General features: G+C 35.8%; 4 protein-coding genes across 6 annotated transcripts; all 4 read left to right on the plus strand.

Moving 5' to 3' along the window:
- The first annotated feature begins 1,132 nt into the window (after positions 1–1,132).
- LOC120140884 (rac-like GTP-binding protein ARAC11) lies at positions 1,133–22,816 on the plus strand. Of its 2 annotated transcripts, XM_039155884.1 has the most exons (9): positions 9,318–9,777; positions 10,232–10,319; positions 10,434–10,543; positions 10,637–10,700; positions 11,001–11,065; positions 11,206–11,271; positions 11,359–11,461; positions 19,282–19,284; positions 22,804–22,816. In XM_039155884.1, the coding sequence occupies exons 1-7, from the start codon at positions 9,679–9,681 to the stop codon at positions 11,458–11,460; spliced, it is 594 nt and encodes a 197-aa protein (XP_039011815.1). In that variant the 5' UTR covers positions 9,318–9,678; the 3' UTR covers position 11,461; positions 19,282–19,284; positions 22,804–22,816. The 2 variants fall into 2 exon arrangements, with proteins under 2 accessions (XP_039011816.1, XP_039011815.1); XM_039155885.1 differs by lacking the exons at positions 19,282–19,284; positions 22,804–22,816 and adding an exon at positions 1,133–1,147 and having other exon boundaries at positions 9,511–9,777; positions 11,359–11,747.
- LOC120140888 (histidine kinase 1-like) lies at positions 1,288–6,424 on the plus strand. Its single transcript, XM_039155888.1, has 13 exons — positions 1,288–1,615; positions 1,698–1,940; positions 2,024–2,821; positions 2,908–3,155; positions 3,249–3,408; positions 3,594–3,720; positions 3,829–3,918; positions 4,031–4,225; positions 4,330–4,399; positions 4,559–4,601; positions 4,684–4,821; positions 4,933–6,021; positions 6,123–6,424. Exons 1-13 carry the CDS (start codon positions 1,358–1,360, stop codon positions 6,336–6,338), a joined length of 3,675 nt encoding a protein of 1,224 aa, XP_039011819.1. The 5' UTR covers positions 1,288–1,357; the 3' UTR covers positions 6,339–6,424.
- Positions 14,128–20,391, plus strand: LOC120140882 (vacuolar protein sorting-associated protein 35A-like). 2 transcript variants are annotated; one of them, XM_039155881.1, is made up of 21 exons: positions 14,128–14,358; positions 14,525–14,621; positions 14,723–14,846; positions 15,281–15,466; positions 15,845–15,932; positions 16,140–16,196; positions 16,288–16,377; positions 16,499–16,621; positions 16,809–16,943; positions 17,031–17,147; positions 17,434–17,670; positions 17,755–17,820; positions 17,894–17,983; positions 18,122–18,211; positions 18,613–18,702; positions 18,953–19,021; positions 19,115–19,195; positions 19,316–19,423; positions 19,510–19,613; positions 19,743–19,856; positions 19,958–20,391. In XM_039155881.1, exons 1-21 carry the CDS (start codon positions 14,266–14,268, stop codon positions 20,166–20,168), a joined length of 2,370 nt encoding a protein of 789 aa, XP_039011812.1. In that variant the 5' UTR covers positions 14,128–14,265; the 3' UTR covers positions 20,169–20,391. The 2 variants fall into 2 exon arrangements, with proteins under 2 accessions (XP_039011812.1, XP_039011813.1); XM_039155882.1 differs by lacking the exons at positions 14,128–14,358; positions 14,525–14,621; positions 14,723–14,846; positions 15,281–15,466; positions 15,845–15,932 and having other exon boundaries at positions 16,149–16,219.
- Positions 21,449–22,311, plus strand: LOC120140886. The gene is made up of 3 exons (XM_039155886.1): positions 21,449–21,631; positions 21,716–21,830; positions 21,923–22,311. Exons 1-3 carry the CDS (start codon positions 21,450–21,452, stop codon positions 22,202–22,204), a joined length of 579 nt encoding a protein of 192 aa, XP_039011817.1. The 5' UTR covers position 21,449; the 3' UTR covers positions 22,205–22,311.
- Positions 22,817–22,994: the final 178 nt, after the last annotated feature.

Raw genomic sequence — 22,994 nt, forward strand, 5'->3', positions numbered from 1 at the left:
TTTTGTTGGTCATTTTGGCAAATCCAAAAAAAGTTGGTTAAAATCGTATATTATAACTTTTTTTTGGTCACTGAGGCGATTTTCTCTTTATATAATGCCATTTAGCATGTACCCTCACTATTATAATATGGATAGTTTTTAGTGACATTTTATTATGGGTGCACCATATTGGACCTTTTGGGATAGTGAATCTAATCATGATATGTTTGTTTAATTGGCTTTACTTTAAATCTATACCACTAAGCTTTCAATAGTCAAACTTTTTGTAAGCTTTCATACGAATATATAAATTTTAGTTGAATAAAATTATATTGTGACCAAAAATTTCAAATTAAATCAAATAAAATTCGAATGAAAAAATTGCTAGTTCACACGAATCAAATAAATACTCAACCAAACGCCAATCGTGAATGAGCAATGACTATTACCCTTACTACGACGAGCTTTTTGGTGCAACATTATCTCCACTTGATTCTTTGTCTGATTCCGATAAACAATCGTCAATGAGCAATATGACTATTATTCATTGGCCACTGTTTTTCACGGAAGGTTTTGTTCATGGCAACCGTTGGCACCAACAATCGTGGTACACAAGATCTTTCCTCCCTTTCAGGATTCGTCTTTTGGAGGTCTAAATCTTTCTTTAATATCTAAATCTTTCTTTAATAACCCATTAATCTACTTTAGTGTAAAAGATGATATAAAATGATTATCTTGGATATTATTCTAACAAAAGATTTAGGTGATTACTTATGCTGTCTGAGGTGGGGGAAAAGTGGGTTTTTTTGAAGCAAGAAAAGCTTCTCTTTAGGCGATGATGGTGACGGATTAATTAGGTGAAGTCACTAAAGCAAAAGGATGGAAATAGGGCTGTACCGAGGAGTGTTGTGCGAGGTCACGTCCCTTAAAAATTTTGAATTTCTTATAATTTAAATATTTTTTATTTTATATCAATGATCTAATTTCGTATCTACTAAATATTCTAACGTAAATTTATAAGTTCATACTCACATCATAAAATCTTGTATACGTGTCCGTTCCTGGATGGAAACAATCATCAATGTCTGTATATTTTGACAAATCATTCTCTCACCGAAAGACCAATTCTTGACATGCTAATCACACTCGGCTTAACCATGGATTCAAGGTCTCAATTTCTCAACCTTTGGCGTCGCGCATTGTTGCCTTAGATAAGTGGGAATGACAAAAGAAAACAGTATATTAAGGACAGTCTCCACTTAAGAATAAACACATTGTTTCTCTTTATGTACTACTTACACGCGTGCATGCTTGGGAATACATATACAAATGTGTTGCACGTAAGTTCTTTGTTGAATCTGCACAAACTGTGCTTCATATGGTTTCAAAAATGGCAGAAAAATCTCCTCCTACAAGTTGTGAAAGTTCGCCAATCGCAGCCTCGCCGATGGGAACTCCTTTGAGGAAGGTATTGAATAGGATTTCAGGACTTGCTTCATCTTGTAGGAGCAAATCAGGTCCCCGAGGTCGATGTCAGATTTTCCATAGGGATGTGGGACAGGAAGAGTTCCAGTATGCAAGTGCTCATTGTCTCTCATCGTACTACAGCGTTTTCGTTGCTCGCCTTGCCATCATGGTTAGCTTACGGGTTATAAGCTGAAATCTTTATGTCGATGATTACTCGAGTCGATTAAACCAGTGCTTTTTTTCTGTTTCAGGTCATGCTAGCTATCTTGATTGCTCTGCTAACGGTTCTAACATGGCATTTTACGAAGATGTACACAACCAAATCACTAAAAACCTTAGCTTTCGGTCTTCGTTACGAACTTCTTCAGCGTCCTATCTTACGGATGTGGGGCATCTTAAATTCGACGTCGGAAATAACGACTGCACAGGTCAAGTTGTCGGAATATGTTATCAGGAGGTACAACAAACCAAGCACTCAGGCAGAACAAGTTGAGGTTGACCCTTGAGACTTATTTTGTTGTTTGCAAACTATGTTTTCCCCCCTTCTCTTTTGGTTGATTTCTTGTACTCATAGCAGCTGTATCAGATGATGAAAGACATCACATGGGCACTATTCGCGAGTCGTAAAGCACTCAACGCCATAACGATCAATTACAAGAACGGATTTGTACAGGCGTTCCATAGAGATCACAAGAATAACAATACATTCTATATCTACTCTGACCTTGCAAATTATTCAATCAGCGGAACCGAGTCTAGCAGCAGCAAAATGTTGCTGACGCGAAAAGGATGGAACGACCAATTCATTCGAGGTAACGTGTCTGCGATATGGTATCGCGAACCGCTTGATCCTATCAGTGGGGAGAAGACAGGGAAGGCACTGCCAATTCCACCGGATGAGGTTATCAATATAGCAGGCCCTTCTCAAGTGCCTGATGGGGTAGCTTCTTGGCACGTGGCGGTCAGCAAGTATACGGATTCACCGTTGCTTTCTGCAGCACTTCCGGTATGGGACTCTTCCAACACGAGTATCGTAGCCGTCGTAGGTGTCACCACTGCACTTTTTAGCGTAGGTCAGCTGATGAAGGAACTGGTTGAAGTGCATAGTGGGTACATATATTTGACCTCACATGAGGGTTACTTACTGGCTACTTCCACAAACGCTCCTCTGTTGAAAAACACTACAAATGGGACCAAGCTTATGATGGCCGTCGATTCCGAGGATCGTGTGATACGAATGGGAGCTCAGTGGTTACAGAAAGCCTATGGAAACAAGTTTCCCCCAGGTGACGTTGTACACGTTGAAAAGGCCAATCTTGGCGGCCAGCATTATTACATCGATTTGTTTTTTCTCAACCTGAAAAGACTACCTATGGTAAGTCCAGAAAATACTCAGGCATTTGGATCATAGTATTGTTTATAACTGTTTAGAAAGACACTAAAAGGTCGGAAATGGTGCAGGTCGGAGTCATCATCATACCGAGAAAGTATATAATGGGGAAGATCGACGAAAGATCAATAAAAACATTGATCATATTGATATCTGCATCTGTAGGTATCTTAGTCATTGGATGTGTCTCTATTTTGATACTTACAAATGGAGTATCAAAGGAAATGAAACTCAGAGCCGAGTTGATAAGTCATCTTAATGCAAGAAGGAGAGCTGAAGCTTCAAGCAACTATAAAAGCCAATTCCTTGCAAATATGAGGTAACCGATTACTCAATCGAATTTGCCTTCACAACTTTTACCGACTCTTTGTTACACAATCGGCCTGTGCCTTATGGATCTATTTTATCGCAGTCATGAACTAAGGACGCCTATGGCAGCTGTTATTGGACTACTGGACATTCTTATCTGCGATGACCATCTTACGAACGAACAGTATGCAATGGTTACCCAGATCCGTAAATGCTCGACCGCTCTTCTTCGGCTTCTTAACAACATATTGGATCTGAGCAAGGTGAGACATAGGACAAACCAATCTATGGTAGACACATTTTTGTATCTGGAACTCACCGGCTAGCCTAGCTAACATAGCTGGGAGCAATTACTTGTTATCATAAATTATAGAACTTATCTCTTATAGTGCACCTTCCTGACCAAGAAAACTACACCCAAAATAATTTTTCTCCAAATATTTCATAGGTTGAATCAGGAAAACTGGTGTTTGAAGAAGCTGAGTTCGACTTGGGGCGGGAACTTGAAGGACTTGCCGATATGTTCTCTGTACAGTGCATCAACCACAATGTGGAGACTGTTCTTGATCTCTCTGGTATGACTCAAACTTGTGGGTGAGACAACTATTTTTATCTAACCAAAACTTTATGCTAAAAATATATCTGAAGAGCCACTTTCCTTTCCTTTTGTTAAATGATTTCAGATGATATTCCGAAATTAGTTCTAGGAGATTCTGCCAGAGTTGTTCAAGTTTTTGCAAATCTAATAAGCAATTCCATCAAGTTCACAACATGTAAGTTGAAAATCTATTGCAGATTAGTAACTCAAGAATATTTTTTCAAGCATATTCGGTGATGATGAACTTGTCTTAAGAGACAACTTGACAACTGTTTGAAATGTTTCAGCGGGTCATATCATACTGCGTGGATGGTGTGAGAACCCCAATGTGTCTACTTACTCCGGGAAGTTTTCTCCCGACCTGAAGAAACCGCTGTCTGCATTAAAGACAAAGTTGAAGCATCATGGAAACCATATGAAGAAGGCCAGCAAGAGAGACAACAAAATTGTTCTTTGGTTCGAAGTTGAAGATACCGGAAGTGGTATGATTCTTTTGTTTGGGAAACAGTAGGAATTATATGTATTGTAAATGGAAGCTGTTCCATTTCGCGGTAAGCTTGTAGCATTTATCTTCCATTATCTGCAGGTATTGATCCAAGCAAATGGGAATCTGTGTTTGAGAGCTTTGAGCAAGCCGATCCTTCAACAACTCGGACGTAAGTACTTTAAGCAAGATCAGATAGACATTTTTCAGCTGATCAATGAAAAATTGATGGAAAGTAGTCTGATCCGGAAGGATTGCATATACAGATTAAGAAATGTAATGTGCAGAGATTTTTTCCTAAGATATATATATACATTTTTTTGTTTTACAGGCATGGTGGCACAGGTCTTGGACTATGCATCGTCCGAACCTTGGTAAGTGTTTTGGTACATGTGAAGTTGAACCGATACCGAAACCTTTAAATTGTTCATCATAGCTTCATACCTTCTATGACAGGTTAACAAGATGGGTGGAGAAATCAAGGTTGTAAAAAAGAATGGTCCAGGAACTCGAATCAGACTATTCTTGCTACTCACTACTACAGATGGCACAGAGCAACATGGTCAAATGGATTTTGCAAATCACAGTGTAGCGGTGAGTAAAGCTTTGTTCAGGCAGGCTGTCGATTAGTTCAGTAGTTCGAAAAAGTAGACAATCTAGCTCAAAGCAACAATAGAAGCTAACGCACATAAAACATGAATGCAGGTGATCCTTGCCCTACACGGCAGCATGGGTAGATTGGTTATGTCAGAGTGGCTGTCAAGAAATGGAGTGCCAGCTTTGGAAGCGTCTGAGTGGAATGAACTGAAACAAATCCTTCATGAACTGTTTCATCCCAGAACTCGTAATCGTGTTTTCGACGATCATTATTCACGAGGTGAATCTCTGAGATCTAGGATACACAGTTTACAAGACATGGCGAACCTAGTTTACATTGTAGTTGTTGATATGAGGTTGTTTGACTTGAGCACCGATATATGGAAAGAACAGCTTAATTTTCTCGACAAATTCTCTGGCCGAGTGAAATTCGCATGGATGCTGAATCATGATACTTCCAATGCAATAAAGATCGAGCTCCGCAGGAAGGGACATGTATTGATGGTTAACAGACCATTGTACAAGGCAAAAATGGTTCATATTTTGGAAGCTGTCATAAAGGAGAGACATGCTGAAATTCACAAGAGAAGTCCAAAGGGAAATAAAGGCGGGTCTCATGAATGTCTCGAAATCGATTCAACTCATTTAGAGACTTGCAGCTCTGATGATTCTGAAATTTCTGAAAAGGGCGGAGCTGTGCATACTGGGGAGCAAACAAGAGAAGGAACCGTAAAATCCAACACAGCAAATTGCCAGACACCAAAGAATTGCCTAGTCGAATTGACACGTTTAGGTTCAGAAATGAACATTCTAAGGACAGCAGAAGATGAATGTGACGCCTGGCCAGAGTTACATGACACTGAAGATGCCAAATCCGAAAACTCCAATTCTCTGGAACAACATCATGTCAGCAGTAGCACGAAAGACAGAGATAATTTATATACGAGTAAGGCCGTGAATGGAGAGAAATCTCTTGAAGGCTTACGGATACTGCTTGCCGAAGATACACCGGTCCTCCAAAGAGTAGCGACCATCATGCTGGAAAAAATGGGAGCTACGGTAATTGCGGTCGGGGATGGACTGCAGGCGGTAGACGCACTGAACTGCGAGCTCGATGGAAAAGAGTACAGAAGGGAAAGATTGCAGACAGATATTCATGATTCTCATCCATATGATTTGATCTTAATGGACTGTCAAGTAAGAAATCACTTTGAGATAATACATGACAACCAGTACTAACTACATTTCAACTAAATAATTCTTCGTCGTGTTCGACTTTCGTGTTTCGTGTTAAACAGATGCCGAAGATGGATGGATACGAAGCAACAAAAGCAATCAGGAAATCAGAAGCAAGGATGGGTTGGCACATACCTATAGTTGCCTTGACAGCCCATGCGATGTCATCGGATGAGGCAAAATGCTTGGAGGTTGGCATGGATGCTTACCTAACAAAGCCGATTGACTACAAGTTTATGGTATCCACCATCCTTTCACTCACTAAAAGATCATCCTAAAGTTTCCGGCCGACCAAAATCACTAACTGGGGACAAATGTGATCGGCGGTTTCAAATGTAAAGATGGATACAAGAAGATTCTTAGGGAAGAAGGAAAAAAAACTTGTTTTTTAACGTGTCTAGTAAACCTAGGAGCATAGCTAAATTTTAATTGCCCAAAGCCCAAGTAATAGTCTATCAATATTATAATTATAATTTTAATTATTGGATGAAAAATGGCTTGTATGATATAAATCTATAGCTATTTAATAACAGAGGCGGACTCATGAGTCTTCGTTAGGGGTTGTAAGAGTCTCAGGAGTGACACTTTTGAGGGATGACATTTGTATTAGGGATGACATTTGTAGAGGGATTGCTTAGGATACCCCGGACACCATAAAAATTCGCCCCTGGATGACTGATTGTCCGGGATACCTCGGACTCTATGGAGATCCGTCCTATTTAACAATGCATAAAAAGTTTATGGTTTAGTTTTATAGTAGACTAGTACTAGTAGTACGAAATTAATTAATGATGTGAACAGAATACTCCCTTGAGAAGTGATAAACGTACTGAAAAATAAAATGATGCAGACATACAAGGAAGTACATATATGACTTACTTTCAAATTTTTTGATTTAATAATATTTTAAGTTTTTATTTATTTAAATTAAAAAAAATTAGCTATTTAAAAAAATATTAATCTAAAATAATTATAATTTATAAGATATTTTATGTTTAAAATATTTTAACCAATTAATCATGAACACAGTTGCTCAAAATCACCATGACATATACCTATTTGACATGACCTTTGCTGGCATATAGAAAGCAAAGCTTTTTGACTATCCATCCCATTCACGTCTTACAAACTTTGTCAATTATTTAAGCAACATTGCCATTTCTATATCCAAATCCACGTTTTATTAAAATATTATAAATAAGAAAAGAAAACCTTTTGCATTTAAATCCGTTTCCTTCAAGTTATGATTTGGAATAGGCGTGTAAATGAACTTAACGTTCAACGAATCGTTCATGAATCGTGCGGCGGGAAGTTCGTTTATGTGCGTTTATTTATTAAATGAACGAACATGAACAAGATTTTTTATTCGTTTAATTAAATGAACAAATATGAACATAGGTCTCGTTCGTTTATTTACGTTCGTGAACGTTCGGTTATGTTCGTTTAGTTATGTTTGTTTATGTTCGTTCGATTATGTTCGTTTATGTTCATTCATTTATTTTTAATACAATCTTCTTAAATCAATTTTGGTGACCAATTTGTAAGTATCTTAAAAATATTAATCTGATATTCTGATGACCAACTCCATAATTAACCCAATTTTATTTGGAGATTAAATCCAATATGTTAACCTGTGAGACACCTCGCACTTATATTCATTTTTCCCCCTTTTTCCCAAACCTTATTGTTCACTGGAGAGTGGAGACGATCTCTGAAAGATTCAAAACCAATTATATTATAGTGCAATATGAAGTTTTACAGGTATGTTTTCATCTCTTTTTCTGTTTTATTTAACTTAATAGTTGATATGTAAAGTTATTGTGGGTATCTTCTCATCTAAAACTCAAGAAAACATAATACTTCTTTCTAGAAATAGATAGGAAGATAAAGGTAAAAATCGGAAGTATATGAGCATCAGTAAAAAGAAAAATATATAAAATTTACCAGAAAACAAAACAAAGGTTTCTATGCAATTTCTGAAAAATAGTGTAATAACGGAAAATGATTGTTCATATGTAATCATGGAACACTAAGATAAATGTTATAGCGTTAAATTAAAGTCGTGTGAATCATTTAATATCTTTAAAAGATCGATCGAAATATTTGATATATTCAAACATTTCATCACTGCTAATAAGCTCTTACGCTATTTATCACTGTAGATTTGATTGATTTGCATTGTCGACTATTTTTCATGAAAGAACAATGGAAGGTAGGGCCTCCAACGTTTATGTTCGTTTATGTTCGTGTTCATTTATGTTCGTGTTCGTTTATGTTCGTGTTCGTTTATGTTCGTTTATTTATTAAATGAACGGACATGAACAAGTTATATTCCTTAATAAACGAACATGAACAAAAAAAATTTTGTTCGTTTATGTTCGTGTTCGTTTATGTTCGTTTATTTATTAAATGAACGAACATAAACATACATTCGTTCGTGTGCGTTCGGTTCGTTTACAGGCCTAATTTGGAAAGCCGCAGAACATCCGACTCAGACCCTATCCGTCGACCGGCATCCGATCTGTACACCCGAACTCTATTCGTAGTACGGTATAACTTAAGGGGTAAACTATTTTATTTCGTCATTCAACTTTACTTGCATTTTTATTTTAATCATTAAACTTTAAAAATCATCAATTTTACAATTTAATTTTTAAGTTACTTATGTTTTTACCTTTCGATCATTAAGTGTTTAAGATTGTTTGAATTTTTATAGTAAATTTATGAAAAAAAGCTATGAAAATTTTCTAATAAAATAATCATTTTTAGACTTATTTTGAATATTTTATTTTAAATTCAAATGGTGTGAAAGTTGAAGAAGAGAAAAACAATATATCTCTATTTCACATTGATGGGATAATAGTGATTGTAGATCAGTATTTCCATTTTAAATATTATCATTTTTAAGGAGATTTAAAAAAAAATTAGAAAAAGGATAAAAAAGAAGCATTTTTTATACTAATTACTTACAAATGATAGTTAACAACGTTTAAAAAATAATTCTGTCCATCGAAAAGAAAGTATTAAAATTTTTGAAAACATTCAGAAGAAAAGAGTAAAAAAATGAAAACATTTTAATGCTGTCATTGACACTTAATGTTCGAGAGATCAAAACATGAATAATTTGAAAATTAAGTGACACAATTGATAAGTTTTAAAATTTAGTGATTAAAACAGAAACACGGAAAAAGTTTGAGGAATGATAAGCGTAGTTTACCTAACTTAAAAAGAAACTAAAATAGGGAAAGAAATTAGCACAACGAGCGCTTTCAAACGGTATAATTTCCCGTCTTAAACATTCAAAAACGTAAACAAGCTCAGATCCAGTAAAAAGATTCCCCTTTTCCCTTTTTCCTAGGGTTAGTTGATTCTCCAATTCCCTCTTTTGATTTCCCTATTTTTTCTTTAACTCCAACCTTGGTTTCCTTCAACCCTTTGTCTTTCTTCAAGTGTTATACCTAATTGGTGGAAATACGCTACACAGATGACTGATTGAAGAAGAAAAGTTGTAATCTTGTGGAGTTTTCTTTAGGAGTTCAAGCTTTCTCCTCAGGTGTTAAGATCTGAGGCTATTATTTTCCTTCACTTTTCTTTTGAGTGAAAAAAAAGGAAAAGAAAATGAGCGCTGCAAGGTTTATAAAGTGCGTGACTGTTGGTGATGGTGCCGTTGGTAAAACTTGTTTGCTGATTTCTTACACAAGCAACACTTTTCCCACGGTAATTGTCTGTTTCTCTGTCTCTCTCGAAGTATTTCCTTTTTGGCAATCTAGTATCTAGGGTTGAACTGTACTTGTTTTGTTTGAATTTTGGGAAAAGAATTAGTATTTGGTTTTTAATACGAGGAAATCTTATGAATTGGTCAAGTGAAATTAGGCCTTTTTGGTTTAATTTTCAGAGTTGCTGCTATGCTGTCTGCTTTGATATTGAATGAAGATTTTCTCGTTAAAGATTGTTTTAGTGTTTGTTGAGCCGATTTTATTTGTGACTTCGATTTGGGAGAAGCATATTAGAATGAAAATTCACTTTAATGGTTTAATTGCTAAACAAGCTTTCAGGCCCATTTGTGATTCTATCTCGACTTAATAATCATCTTATGAGTTTTGACAGTGGGAAGCTGATACTAAGAATACTTTTACCCTTTGTCTTACATTTTAACTGTGGTGGAAAACAGGATTACGTGCCCACTGTTTTTGACAATTTCAGTGCAAATGTTGTTGTCAATGGGAGTACTGTTAATCTGGGGTTGTGGGATACTGCAGGTACTTTCCATTTGGACCTTTTTCTTTCTTTTTCAATCTCATTGTTGAACCATTGTAGAGACTAGAGATACTTGTTTCCATTGGTGGGTTTAAGTTTGCAATTTTGGGCAACAGGACAGGAAGATTATAACAGATTAAGACCTCTGAGTTACCGTGGGGCGGATGTGTTCATATTGGCATTTTCCCTCATTAGCAGGGCCAGTTATGAAAATGTCTCCAAAAAGGTTAGGTGTAAAAATTCAAACATGGTGAACTGCTGTGTAGATAGATTTCTAATTTATTGCTTGCTGATAAATATGTTCTTGGCTTTTCCCTAGTGGATTCCAGAGTTAAAACATTATGCCCCTGGTATTCCAATAATCCTTGTTGGAACGAAGCTTGGTAAGTTAAAATGTTAAGTGTGCTGCAGTTGCAAAAAATTTCTTTCAAATAGCTACTTCCAAAAATTTCTGTCCGGCAAGGCTCTCAATCATGAAGTGTAGGCATTGATGCCATGGTTAGGCTTTTAGTATTAGAATGATTCTCAATAGTTTTGCTGCTGGTTTTATGCTAAAAATTTTTAGTGAATCATAAATGACTTAGCTGGATCATTATGAATAATCAATTGATCCACAAATGTATGTGTTTATGTGTGAATTCTAGTGTTCATTTTCTTTTTTCTTGTGTTTCCAAATGGACCAGATCTTAGGGACGATAAGCAATTCTTTATCGATCATCCTGGAGCTGTACCCATTTCTACTGCCCAGGTAAAGGATTTTGTATTAGTTCAGACTTTTCCTGAAATATTATCCAGTTAATGCTTGTTTTCCTGTTGCATGGCCTTTTATGATTTGCAACTATCTAACCCTTACCTTTCCACCCCCTTTTTTTCTCCTGAATCTGCAAGGGAGAGGAGCTGAGGAAGCAGATTGGTTCACCTGCTTATATTGAATGCAGTTCAAAAACGCAGGAGGTATATGTTGTTCTGTAAATATGATTATGTACTTTTCATACAAGGGACTATGCTTTATGTTTAAGGGATTCGTCGACTTCTCCACAGAATGTGAAGGCGGTCTTTGATGCAGCCATCAGAGTTGTTCTTCAACCACCCAAGCAGAAGAAAAAGAAGAGCAAAGCACAGAAAGCCTGCTCCATATTGTGACTGGAAAAAAGAAAACGTGAAAAAGATTATTAGAAGCTCCCGAGTATCTCTCTCGACTGACAACCCAGGATCTATGTGGAGTATCTGTTGGTGTAGCAGTATTACTGTTGTTGTGATATCCTATTGGTGAAACAAAGTACATGGATGCCATCCTTCTTTCGTATTGTTTTTTATATGCTTTTGTATTAATGCCACTGGAACGTCCCAGTTAGGAAATTGCAGAGACAATTGTAAGCTTATTTCCCTTGTATTGATTTAAAAAGGCTTGTGTGCTTGTGGTTTCCTTCATTGTGCTTAGCATCTTGCAACTTGGTTGTTTCTGATAAGCTTATTACTAACACTTCACTCTTTGTTCGTTCACTATCTAAGCACTCGCACCTGCGACCAGATATTGTCAGATCGGCAGTGGCCGGCACCAGCCGTAGAAAATTCCTTTCACTTGCATCACCACTCCCAAAAGTAAGAAAAACTCTCGACTTCGTCACCGTACCGTTCTCCAACTCTTTTAAACCTAATGCTCTAATGGTAGTGTAGATTGATGTAGTGTAGCTGTAGCAGATCAATGTTTCTGTTTTGTTTTCTTACGACCATCTGCTAATTAATCTTTTATAGAAACACACGATACCTTAAATTCACATGCATTTAAGGGAAAAATATTTCTTATTTGGAGGTGTATCATCTATATTGTAAATGACAACTATGAATCTTGAATTATAAAACGAATATGAAAGTAGTTTTGTAGAACCAGTTTGTATATCTAAATATATAATGACAATTTAAATTCCTTAAGGAACTAGATAAAATATTTTTTTATCGTTTTTACAATTTAAATATAAATATTTAATACATCTTTATATTTTTAAAATAGATAATTTATTTCTCCTTATATTTGATCTTAATTTAAACATGTCAAAAATTTCAACAAGCTGAGTTATGTTGGAAAAAAAGGCACATCCACAGGATATATATTACCTAAATTCCCAATAAAAAGTTTAGACAGTAAGGGACGTTTGATTCGTTGAAATATTTTTGAGGGAATTGGAATCTGAATCCTGTTTGGTTAACAGGAAATTGAATTGTAATCAAATTCCATATTTTGTTCGGTTCGCAGACATGTCATATGAATTTGATTTCAGTAATGTAAAATGATAGAATTGCCCTTCTTTTTTTTTTGCTTAATTTTAGTTTGTTTTATAACTTACATGTAGCAATATATTATAAAAATTTAAAAAATATTAAAATTTTATTTTATTGAATGATTATTCATTTCAATAAATTATAAAAAGCATACTAATAAACATCATAAGTTAAAATCGTCCCAATTAGAGATGGTCATGGGTCGGGTTGGGCCGGATTTTTGGTCCACCCGACCCGAGAACAAGGGAACCTCCACCCGAGACCCGACCCGACCAAAATAAAGTTTCACCTGACCCGAATATATGAATTAGAAACCCGACCCGAAATAATAAAAAAATTATTTTTATTCAATAAAAACAGTAACTTAATTGAAAAAAATTATATATTATTGTAATTATTCCTAAATATATAATGTAAAATTATATATTTTTTCCGGGTCGGGTTGGGTATTTTTCACTCTAAATCCGAACTCGACCCGAATATCACACTTAAAAAAAAATCGACCCGACCCAAATATCAAACTTAAAAAAACCCGACCCAACCAGATTTTTTATAAAAAAATATGACCCGATCCCGATTTTTTTTGAAAAAATCCTGACCCTACCCGAATATCACACTTACAAAAACCCGACCCAACCCGACTCAAATATCAAACTTTAAAAACCCGATCTGACCCCAAATTTTTTTTAAAAAATCCGACTGATCCCGAATTTTTTTTTAAAAAAATCAGACCCGAATACCAAAATATTGATGAGGGTAATATGGTCAAATTTCACATTCCCTCCTCCAAAGGATTTCAATTCTATCATGTTATGGATGTAATTTACTTTCCCTCCCCTGATGGAATTGAATTCCAATTCACCCTTTGAAAACTTGAACCAAACATGAAAAAGTGATGAAATTGGATTCTGAATTCCTCTAATTTTAAAAGATTATAGCGATCCAAACGCCACGTAATGTCTTTAGAAAACCTTTGAGTTAGTGACCGTAAAGATCATCCACGTAAACTAAAAAGCAAATAAATGTTTAATTATGAATTACATCCCTCTATTTAACAAAATATAAGTTAGACCTTTTACTTTGTTAGAATTTGATTTTCATATTTTTCGTAATTTAGAGTTAGCCTATTTATTGTTAAACACATGAATTTAGATTATTTTCATTAATGTGTTGTACACAAATAATGGAACTATTGAATTTTATAATTTTTATTCAAATAGATTATTAAACTATTGATTTTCAAGTTAATGATTTAACATCAATACTTGATAACATTTTTCAATTACACTAACGTTTTTAGTTTTTAATAAAATATGAGGATTAAATTCTTATAAATTAAAATAGGTGACTGTTTTTTCAACTTTCGTAAAGTAAAAGGATTAAAATTAGAATTAGGCCTAAATAAAATATAAACTTTGAGAATAACCAAATTCGACGGTGTAAATCCCGTTTTATTATACTTCTCCGAAAATCAAAGGCCATGATCAGAGTACATTATAGACATGCGTAGCACAGGATCACCCGGATCGAAAATGAGACTTGAATGGCGTTTGGTTAGCGGAACAAATCAAAACGACCTCGATAACAATTAAGAATCGTCTCTTAGTACGAGAAAAAAGAAGAGCAAATTAAGATTCAGGAAAGATCAAAACAATAGGGACCGTAAAGATGATCGCAGACGGAGTCGAAGACGAAGAGAAATGGCTCGCCGCCGGCATCGCTGGCCTCCAACAGAACGCTTTCTACATGCATCGCGCTTTGGTAACTCTCTTTTCAATTATTTTGTTGTACACCTTACTTGGTTGAAGGGAAAGTGAGATTATCAGGGAAAATCCTGCTTGCTTTGATATCGTTACTTATTTTGACCATAGAATCCCTAACTTTTTGCAAGTTGGTGAGAATTTGGCACGATTTTTGATTTTGTTAGGATTCGAACAATCTCAGAGATGCTTTGAAGTACTCTGCTCAGATGTTATCAGAACTTCGAACCTCAAGGCTTTCCCCTCACAAATACTACGAATTATGTTAGCAAATCTCTCCTGATCTGATATCGATTTTGATTCATGAACTGATTGGTAGATTTCGCTTTCAACTGAGATTTTTGAGTTTTTGGGTGATGGTTCAGATATGCGAGCATTTGATGAATTGAGGAAGCTGGAGGTGTTTTTTAAGGAAGAGACAAGGCGTGGTTGCTCTATTGTTGATCTGTATGAGCTAGTACAGCATGCTGGCAATATATTGCCTAGATTGTAAGTACAACTAACTTTCAAACTGTTTAGTGGATGTGCTCACTTCAGCAAGTGTAACAATAGGCTGCAGGTTGTTATGTTCTCGTGTAATTCATTTCAGCAAGTGTATGCAGTAGATTTAAAGCTGCTTTTCTGTGATTTCTTGTATGGTAAATAGTTCTATGTTATTTGGAGAAATTTTCATTATCCTAGGTCCTAGATATATGCACTATTTGTGATTGCATCTTGTTTGGTTCATCTGCAAGGTGTGTGAAATGGTTCCTTCCGGCACGTATGTTGCGTTCAATTATTTAGCAGGAAAAGCATGATCAAGTAGCATGACCATTTTAATATCTTGCTTGAGCACTTTAGTTTGAAATACGGAAAATTGAGAATCTCTCATGTTAACTTACCTAATTTGTACTTAACGTCTCAAGTCTTATGATCTATGTCAGGTATCTCCTTTGTACCGTAGGCTCTGTTTATATCAAATCTAAGGAAGCTCCTGCTAAGGATGTTCTTAAAGATCTTGTTGAAATGTGCCGTGGAATTCAGCATCCCGTACGAGGCCTCTTTCTTAGGAGCTACCTTGCCCAAGTTAGCAGGGATAAATTGCCTGACATAGGTTCTGAGTATGAAGGGTATTAAATTAAGTGTTCCATCCCCCCATTTTTGGTGAAAAATGATTTCACTAGCTAATACTATATTTTCTTTCTAATTTATGTTTTTCCCAGTATCTTTTATATTTGAATCTCCATCCATATCAAAAAACCTAAATTTGAGTGTTATACTCAACCATTTATTCACTGTTTTATCTTGGTATGCAACTCCTTTCACCGGAAATATGGGCATCAAATCGATTAACTAAATTATTGATCATGTCAATACTGCTGTGGTTTTGGTTATTGATCTGATCAAATTGGTTGATTAGATAAGTCAAGCAATTCTTTTTTTCTGCCTTTAATCTGGTTTTCTGTTGAGATTTTCTGACCAGTGGTTGACTTTCTTTATTCCTTCAGGGATGCAGACACTGTAGTGGATGCTGTGGAATTTGTGCTTCAAAACTTTACAGAAATGAACAAGTTGTGGGTGCGGATGCAGCATCAGGTTAGTTGACTTGAATATCAATGGTCTGTTCCTGCTCCCATGTTTGGCATGCATGCATGTATCACAAAAATGCTTGCATGATATGGAGGTAAAACTATATCATGAGGGCATGATTTCTGGTCATGCAGGTGTTATAGTGCTTGTCAATCATTCATACTCTTAGCTGATCCTGAATTGAGGCTTGCTGTCGGGCTTTCTGGTCTGCAGGGAGCTGCTCGAGAAAAGGAGAAACGGGAGAAAGAGAGGAGCGAGCTAAGAGATCTTGTAATATCTGTCACCCACAACTAGTAAATTTCATTGCAATAATGTTGAGTACCAGTTTGAAGGATGTTTATGAAGGGGTTTGCTTAATTAGGTTGGGAAGAATCTTCATGTGCTTAGTCAGATAGAGGGTATTGACCTTGATATGTACAAAGATACTGTTCTTCCCCGTGTACTTGAACAGGTTTGTGTTCTTCACATAGACAAATGCACTTAATCCAACTCCTATGTTCTATTTTGGAGCTTATAGTAGTAACTTTTGCTTCCTAACCTTCAAGCATTGGTTGCCTAAAATATATTGACAGGTTGTCAATTGTAAAGATGAGATAGCTCAATACTATCTAATGGACTGCATAATTCAAGTATTCCCTGATGAATACCACTTGCAAACTCTTGATGTATTGTTGGGTGCTTTCCCACAACTTCAGGTGTGTCACGAATAGGTGCTTCTTTATTGTTGTTAGTTCCTAGAACTTCCTCGTCATTTGCATAATCTACATATTTGTTTTTATTCTCCACTTAATATTTTATTCTCCACTTAATATTTATGGTATAAAGCAGCAACTTATGCACTCCCTATAAGTTCTGAACTCTTTTTTTACTTTTTTTTTTCAGCCAACTGTTGACATTAAAACTGTGCTATCTCGATTGATGGAAAGGCTATCAAATTATGCTGCTTCAAGTGCAGATGTGTTGCCTGAGTTCTTGCAAGTAGAAGCCTTTGCAAAGTTGAATAATGCCATTGGGAAGGTATATTTTGTTTACAGAGAGAATTTTTCTTAGCTTAATCTAGACTAATGTTCTAAATAGTTGGTCTTATTCTATCCTATAATGCAGGTGATTGAAGCACAGCCTGATATGCCTATCCTTGGTGTGATAATTTTATATTCGTCTCTTCTTACATTTACTCTCCACGTCCATCCTGACCGACTGGATTATGCTGATCAAGTTTTGGTAAGCTACTGTCTTAAAACTGTATCATGCATATTCACATAAGATTTAAGATTTTATTGCTCAAAAACCAAGATTCGTACACTTAATCAATTATGTTTTGCTCTCTTCCCAAATATTAAATTATTAAGGTATGTCCATGCAATTGAAGTTCATGTAGTAGTGCACTGCTTACCATCTTTATTTGTGTTATAAAGAGAAGGCTATTTGATCATTTGTTCCTACTGCCATTTGTTTTCACAGAAAATTGAAATCAACAAAGAGGTAACTTGACTTTGTTATTGTTCAGGGAGCATGTGTTAAAAAACTCTCTGGCAAAGGAAAGCTTGAAGGCAACAAAACAACAAAACAGATTGTTGCACTCTTGAGTGCTCCACTTGACAAATATGACATTGTCACAGCATTGAAGCTTTCAAATTATCCTCGTGTCTTAGAATACCTTGACACTGAAACAAATAAAGTCATGGCAACTGTGATAATTCAAAGCATTATGAAGAACAAAACTCGTATCTCCACTGCTGACAGGGTATGTTTGTAATTATGTTCTTTACCACTTCAAACTTGCTTTTTAGTTGAACAGGTTTCTTGATCATGTTACTTTTTGTGACAGGTTGAGGCATTGTTTGAATTGATAAAAGGTCTTATTAAGGATCTGGATGGTGCTGTTCTTGATGAGGTTGTTATGATTTTGTTTATCTTCATATTTATGTTCATCAATATGCATGACAATTGTTCAATCTCACATTTAGGTTGATGAAGATGATTTCAAGGAGGAACAGAATTCTGTAGCACGTCTTATTCAGTTGTTGCATAATGATGACCCTGAAGAGATGTTTAAGGTACTTGATAGGGTGAAAGAATTTGTTTCCATAGCAATCTTGACGTTGTCAAGATTAGTTATTAATATTGTTCAAGTGCATCTACTGGGGTTTTCTCATGTACTTTTCTATGTGTGCTATCAATTTGATAATTTGCAGATAATATGCACGGTCAGGAAGCATATCTTGGGTGGAGGACCAAAACGCCTACCCTTCACTGTCCCTTCCCTTGTTTTCTCTTCACTTAAGGTTCATTTCTATTTTGTCTGTTTGAATATAGAATGCTATAACATTAAAAGTGAAGACTAAACAAATATTCTGGTTGATATCGAAGCAGATAATGGCTCGTGTATTTGAAATAAGATAAAGAATTTGTCTAATGAAACGGATCTTGTACAAAGATTAAAAATCTGGAATTAGAAATATTAAATGGAAATTCTATCTATAACTATTTTTCAATTGCAAATATACCTTGCAGTTTCTATCTCTAAATCTGAACTGCTAAAAATGGAAAACTATTTCCTCTTCCCCCTTTCTACTTTTTCCATTTCTGTAGCCTGGGCTGCAGTTAACCTGAATGTTTTTTTATTCTTTGCACGTTTATGATTCTTTCTTTTGCTGAAATTGACCATAAATTTTTTGCTTCTTAGTTGGTTCGGCAACTACAAGGCCAAGAGGAAAATCCTTTTGGAGAGGAGGAATCAACCACGCCCAAGAAAATATTCCAACTTTTGAATCAGGTCAGTCATCTTCTTCAGAACTGTGTTCAGGCACACTGCCTGCTTGGGTTTGGCTATACTTATATGATTTGTTTTGAAGCATGAGTAGACTATAATTTCCGATCATGGTGCATTTAGATTTTAATTTGTGATGGGGAAAAAAGCTTTTTTTGAATGCATATTTGAATTATCCCTTGTCTATTCAATTCTATCTGAATTTACACAGCACATTTTTAGCATATTTGATAGTGTTGATAACTTCTGTTTTCAGACTGTTGAAACTCTCTCTAACATTCCGGCCCCTGAGCTGGCACTACAGTTGTATCTGCAGTGTGCTGAGGTATGATATTTTTGGACCTCATATACATTTAGAAATAAAAAATTAGATAATAAAAAATTCTAATAATATTTACGATGGATTCTTATTGATCAGGCTGCCAATGACTGTGATTTAGAACCTGTGGCATATGAATTTTTCACACAAGCATACATTTTATATGAAGAAGAGATTTCAGTAAGTTGGTTGCAATCTGGGTTAATATGCCTCATTATGGAGTATCTTCAACTTACATGATTATTACTGATAAAACATGGGAATTACTAGTTGATTTTTTGCTAATATTTGCTCTTGTAGGACTCAAGGGCGCAGGTTACTGCAATACATTTGATAATTGGAACTCTGCAAAGGATGCATGTCTTTGGTGTTGAAAATAGGGATACTTTAACTCACAAGGCTACAGGGGTAATCTTTCTATTATGTCAGTTGCCTAGAGAGCGGCGTAGCATCTTTAATCTGTACTTGACTTGAGCCCCCTTGTATTTGAGCAGTATTCTGCAAAACTGTTGAAGAAACCTGATCAGTGCAGAGCTGTTTATGCGTGCTCACATCTCTTCTGGGTTGATGATCAGGACAATGTGAAAGATGGAGAAAGGTAAGGTTGACCTTTATGTTTGTAATTTCATGCCTACATTGTGTTATGTGCATGTGCATCCCATCAGGTGCTTTTATTGAATCTGGATGAGGTCTTATTGATCTTCCTCTTCTCTTTGCTTTTAAATAGGGTCTTGCTTTGTCTTAAGCGGGCACTGAGAATTGCAAATGCTGCTCAACAAACGTCCAATGCAGCACGGGGTAACACCGGATCAGTCACTCTCTTTGTTGAGATACTGAACAAGTACATCCTGCATACCCGTATTGCAAAGAACTTATGTTTGGTTTGTTGAAATATTGTCCTTATTGTTGATGATGGGAATTCGAACCTTGTTGTGCTGGTAGGTACCTTTATTTCTTTGAGAAGGGGAACCCCCATATCAATGTTGCTGCAATCCAGAGTCTGGTTGAATTGGTAACAACTGAGATGCATAGTGAAACTAGCGCGCTGGATCCAGCAGCGAATGCTTTCTTTGCCAGCACGCTCAGGTATATAGAGTTTCAAAAACAGAAAGGTGGAGCTGTAGGTGAAAAATATGAGCCTATCAAGGCATGACTGCGAGAGCTCCCGTGACTTCTTTTTCCTTAAAAAAATGTAGACTTTTGATTTGTTTTGTGCAAAAAAGGGAACTGGATTTATAGTATATGCCCCATTGGCCTGGTGCCAAACTTCAACAATTTCTTGCATCATATCAGGGTTTGGTGCAAAGTAAGAAATGCGGAAGTTTTTTTCACTCGACTGTTGTTATCTACACTTTAGATATTAAAAAGTTGTTTTTTAAATTGTTGATGGTTCGTTAATAAACTATTATGAAGCGTAGTTGATTCATCAATATTACCTGGTTAATTATTGCTAGTGTTCTTAATCGGGAACACACACACTACTTTGAAAATAGCAAAATCCCTGGTATTTACGTATTAGAGATATTAACGGATAAGTTGCAAAGAAAATCCAAGATTTGTACCTATGCATATACACACGAATTAGGGATGAAGTTAAGATCAAATATTGAGACGTTAAGGAAAATCAAATATTGAGATGAACATAAATCTATGAAGTATTTTAACTTAGAAAAATTATAATAGATAAATATCTTATTTAATTAATATTTGAATCAACAAGAACTTAAAGTATTCTTTTACCAAATAATTTATAAGGCCAATCTCACCCAACAAATAGGGACGAGCCATACCATTTTTTGTATGGAAGGTGCAACAGCCGTTCCTAAATATTTTGGTATGATAGCACTTTAGATTTTTTTTAATTTAAATATTAAACAGATAAAGTAGTTGTCCTTCTCAATTATTTCATTTAAATATTTAGTAGATCATTACTTAACCCCGTTTTTGTCAACAAATAGCTCCGTCTCCGACGTCAATGTATTTTTAGTGTTAAGGTTTGAAAAGAAATATATAAAATATGTTTGCTGTAAGCGAAGAAGATGTTGAAAACGGGGAGATCTTTATCAATTGGTCATGTCAACCTGTTATTGTCAACACTCAACACCAGCTAGCCTCCAGAAGAAAACACACCGACCAAAGTCGAAACCATGTGATGCAAGCAATCAGGATGCATGGGCAATTACGTGGGAAATAAGGCTTTTTAGTGATTCACAGAAGTTGTGTCAAGTGTCGAAGCCTTTTTCTCTCTCTTATTATCTTCAAGTGAAACATCGTAGAAACAAATCCAATGACGTGATGTTGTAAAACGGAAACATCAAAGAAGTTTCTCGAATTTTGGAACTTTCTACTTTTTTCTTTAGTATACCATGAAAGTTCCTCAGATGTTATCCTAATATCGCATTATAAACGGTTTCCACTAAGCAGAAGCCTAATCATGCAAAGAGTAAACAACATGATGGAGATCGAGGAAGTGAACAACCATAAGGCACTGCCACTTCTTTCATTGAATCACGTCTCGTTGTTGTGTCGATTGGTTAGCGATTCCGTTCGGTTCTACGAACATGTATTGGGCTTTGTTCCGATCAAACGTCCTTCTTTCAAGTTCAACGGAGCTTGGTGAGCTTAAAACTCTCCAAACCCCTTCTTCGTCATACTTAAACAAGATACCAAGTAGCTGATCGTCTGCCTGATCTAGTGCAGGTTGTCTAATTATGGCATCGGGATACACTTGATCGAGAATCCATCGATCGACGATCTCGACACTATCGTTGAACCCCGGCTGATTAACCCCAAGGATAATCACATATCCTTCCAGGTACAATCATATATTTCATTTTCCTTGGAGTATTCATATCCTACACCTACATCCAACACATATCCGAACATTGAAACGGTTTGCGACGACAGTTTACAGATGTGGGGCTTGTAAAGAGGAGGCTGGAAGACATGGGGATGAAGTATGTGACGGCAGTGGTGGAAGATGAAGTGAACAGGGTTGATCAAGTGTTCTTCCATGATCCAGATGGGTACATGATTGAGCTCTGCAACTACGAGAACATCCCGATTCTTCCTCTCGCTTCTTGCTCGTTGCTAAGCAGTTTCAACAAGGCTGCCCCGGCTAGTTGCGGATTCATGGAAAACGTAATGATGGAGAGCTTGAGCATGGAGATGCTCAACATTTCCTTTTGAGTTCATGTGTGCTGCAAATGAAGAAAAAAGTGTATCGATATGTTTTTGAGATTAAGTTGTACTCTTTGTCTAATACCTTGTAAGCCTAGACGAGGCTTCTCAGAGATCAAAAGGAGGAAACAATGATCTATAAATCAATTAAAATACTCCATTCCGTTAGAGTTTGTTTAAATTTGAACTTACCATATGATATCTACAAGAATTCAAGTAACACGTTATTTATCATTCAATCGATGGCTAATAAATAAATTATATTATCTTTGTTTTATTAAAATAATTATCATCAAAATTAAAAAATGTAATTAAGTCAATAAAAGAAATTATTATGTTTTTACAATTTAAAAATATGTCTTATTTTAGATGTTTATATTTTAAGATAATTATTTTAAATAGTCTAAACTGATTTATAAGGTAATATAAAAAGTATTTTAAAATAAAAAATTAACTTACAAACAGTTTTGTATTATCATAAAATATTTTAAAATCATTTAATCTTAATCAAATGCCGAAAAGAAATAACATAAACAAACACAGCTTAAAAGGCGGGAAAGGGAAAAAGGAATTGGAGAAGAGTGTGGGACAGGAACTTTTGGGTGTAGTTACTGTAGCGCCGACTAACCACGTGGCTGTGAAGGGGTGCAAAATATTAGAGAATCAAACACTCAACCCCATCAACGCCCATATCAATGAGCTGTGTTTGGCGCTCTCCTTCCTCCTCCTCCTCCTCTTATTTCAAACTTTGAGCTACCAAACCCAATCATCTTTCAATCTTTGAAAGGCTACTTTTCCT

Source organism: Hibiscus syriacus, unplaced genomic scaffold (genome assembly GCF_006381635.1).
Source record: "Hibiscus syriacus cultivar Baekdansim isolate YM2019G1 unplaced genomic scaffold, ASM638163v2 tig00110788_pilon, whole genome shotgun sequence".
NCBI classification, from domain to species: Eukaryota; Viridiplantae; Streptophyta; class Magnoliopsida; order Malvales; family Malvaceae; genus Hibiscus; species Hibiscus syriacus.

Excerpts from the sequence above, each read along its gene's own strand:
- LOC120140888 (XM_039155888.1), top strand. The coding sequence starts at position 1,358 with ATGGTTTCAAAAATGGCAGAAAAATCTCCTCCTACAAGTTGTGAAAGT. Across the intron at positions 1,941-2,023 it reads CTCAGGCAGAACAAGTTGAG|CTGTATCAGATGATGAAAGA; the intron begins GTTGACCCTTGA and ends TACTCATAGCAG. Across the intron at positions 2,822-2,907 it reads ACCTGAAAAGACTACCTATG|GTCGGAGTCATCATCATACC; the intron begins GTAAGTCCAGAA and ends GAAATGGTGCAG.
- LOC120140884 (XM_039155885.1), top strand. The coding sequence starts at position 9,679 with ATGAGCGCTGCAAGGTTTATAAAGTGCGTGACTGTTGGTGATGGTGCC. Across the intron at positions 9,778-10,231 it reads CAAGCAACACTTTTCCCACG|GATTACGTGCCCACTGTTTT; the intron begins GTAATTGTCTGT and ends GGTGGAAAACAG. Across the intron at positions 10,320-10,433 it reads GGGGTTGTGGGATACTGCAG|GACAGGAAGATTATAACAGA; the intron begins GTACTTTCCATT and ends TTTGGGCAACAG.
- LOC120140882 (XM_039155881.1), top strand. The coding sequence starts at position 14,266 with ATGATCGCAGACGGAGTCGAAGACGAAGAGAAATGGCTCGCCGCCGGC. Across the intron at positions 18,703-18,952 it reads TATTCCAACTTTTGAATCAG|ACTGTTGAAACTCTCTCTAA; the intron begins GTCAGTCATCTT and ends TTCTGTTTTCAG. Across the intron at positions 19,196-19,315 it reads TATATGAAGAAGAGATTTCA|GACTCAAGGGCGCAGGTTAC; the intron begins GTAAGTTGGTTG and ends TTGCTCTTGTAG.
- LOC120140886 (XM_039155886.1), top strand. The coding sequence starts at position 21,450 with ATGCAAAGAGTAAACAACATGATGGAGATCGAGGAAGTGAACAACCAT. Across the intron at positions 21,632-21,715 it reads TTCAAGTTCAACGGAGCTTG|GTTGTCTAATTATGGCATCG; the intron begins GTGAGCTTAAAA and ends GATCTAGTGCAG. Across the intron at positions 21,831-21,922 it reads ATAATCACATATCCTTCCAG|TTTACAGATGTGGGGCTTGT; the intron begins GTACAATCATAT and ends TTGCGACGACAG.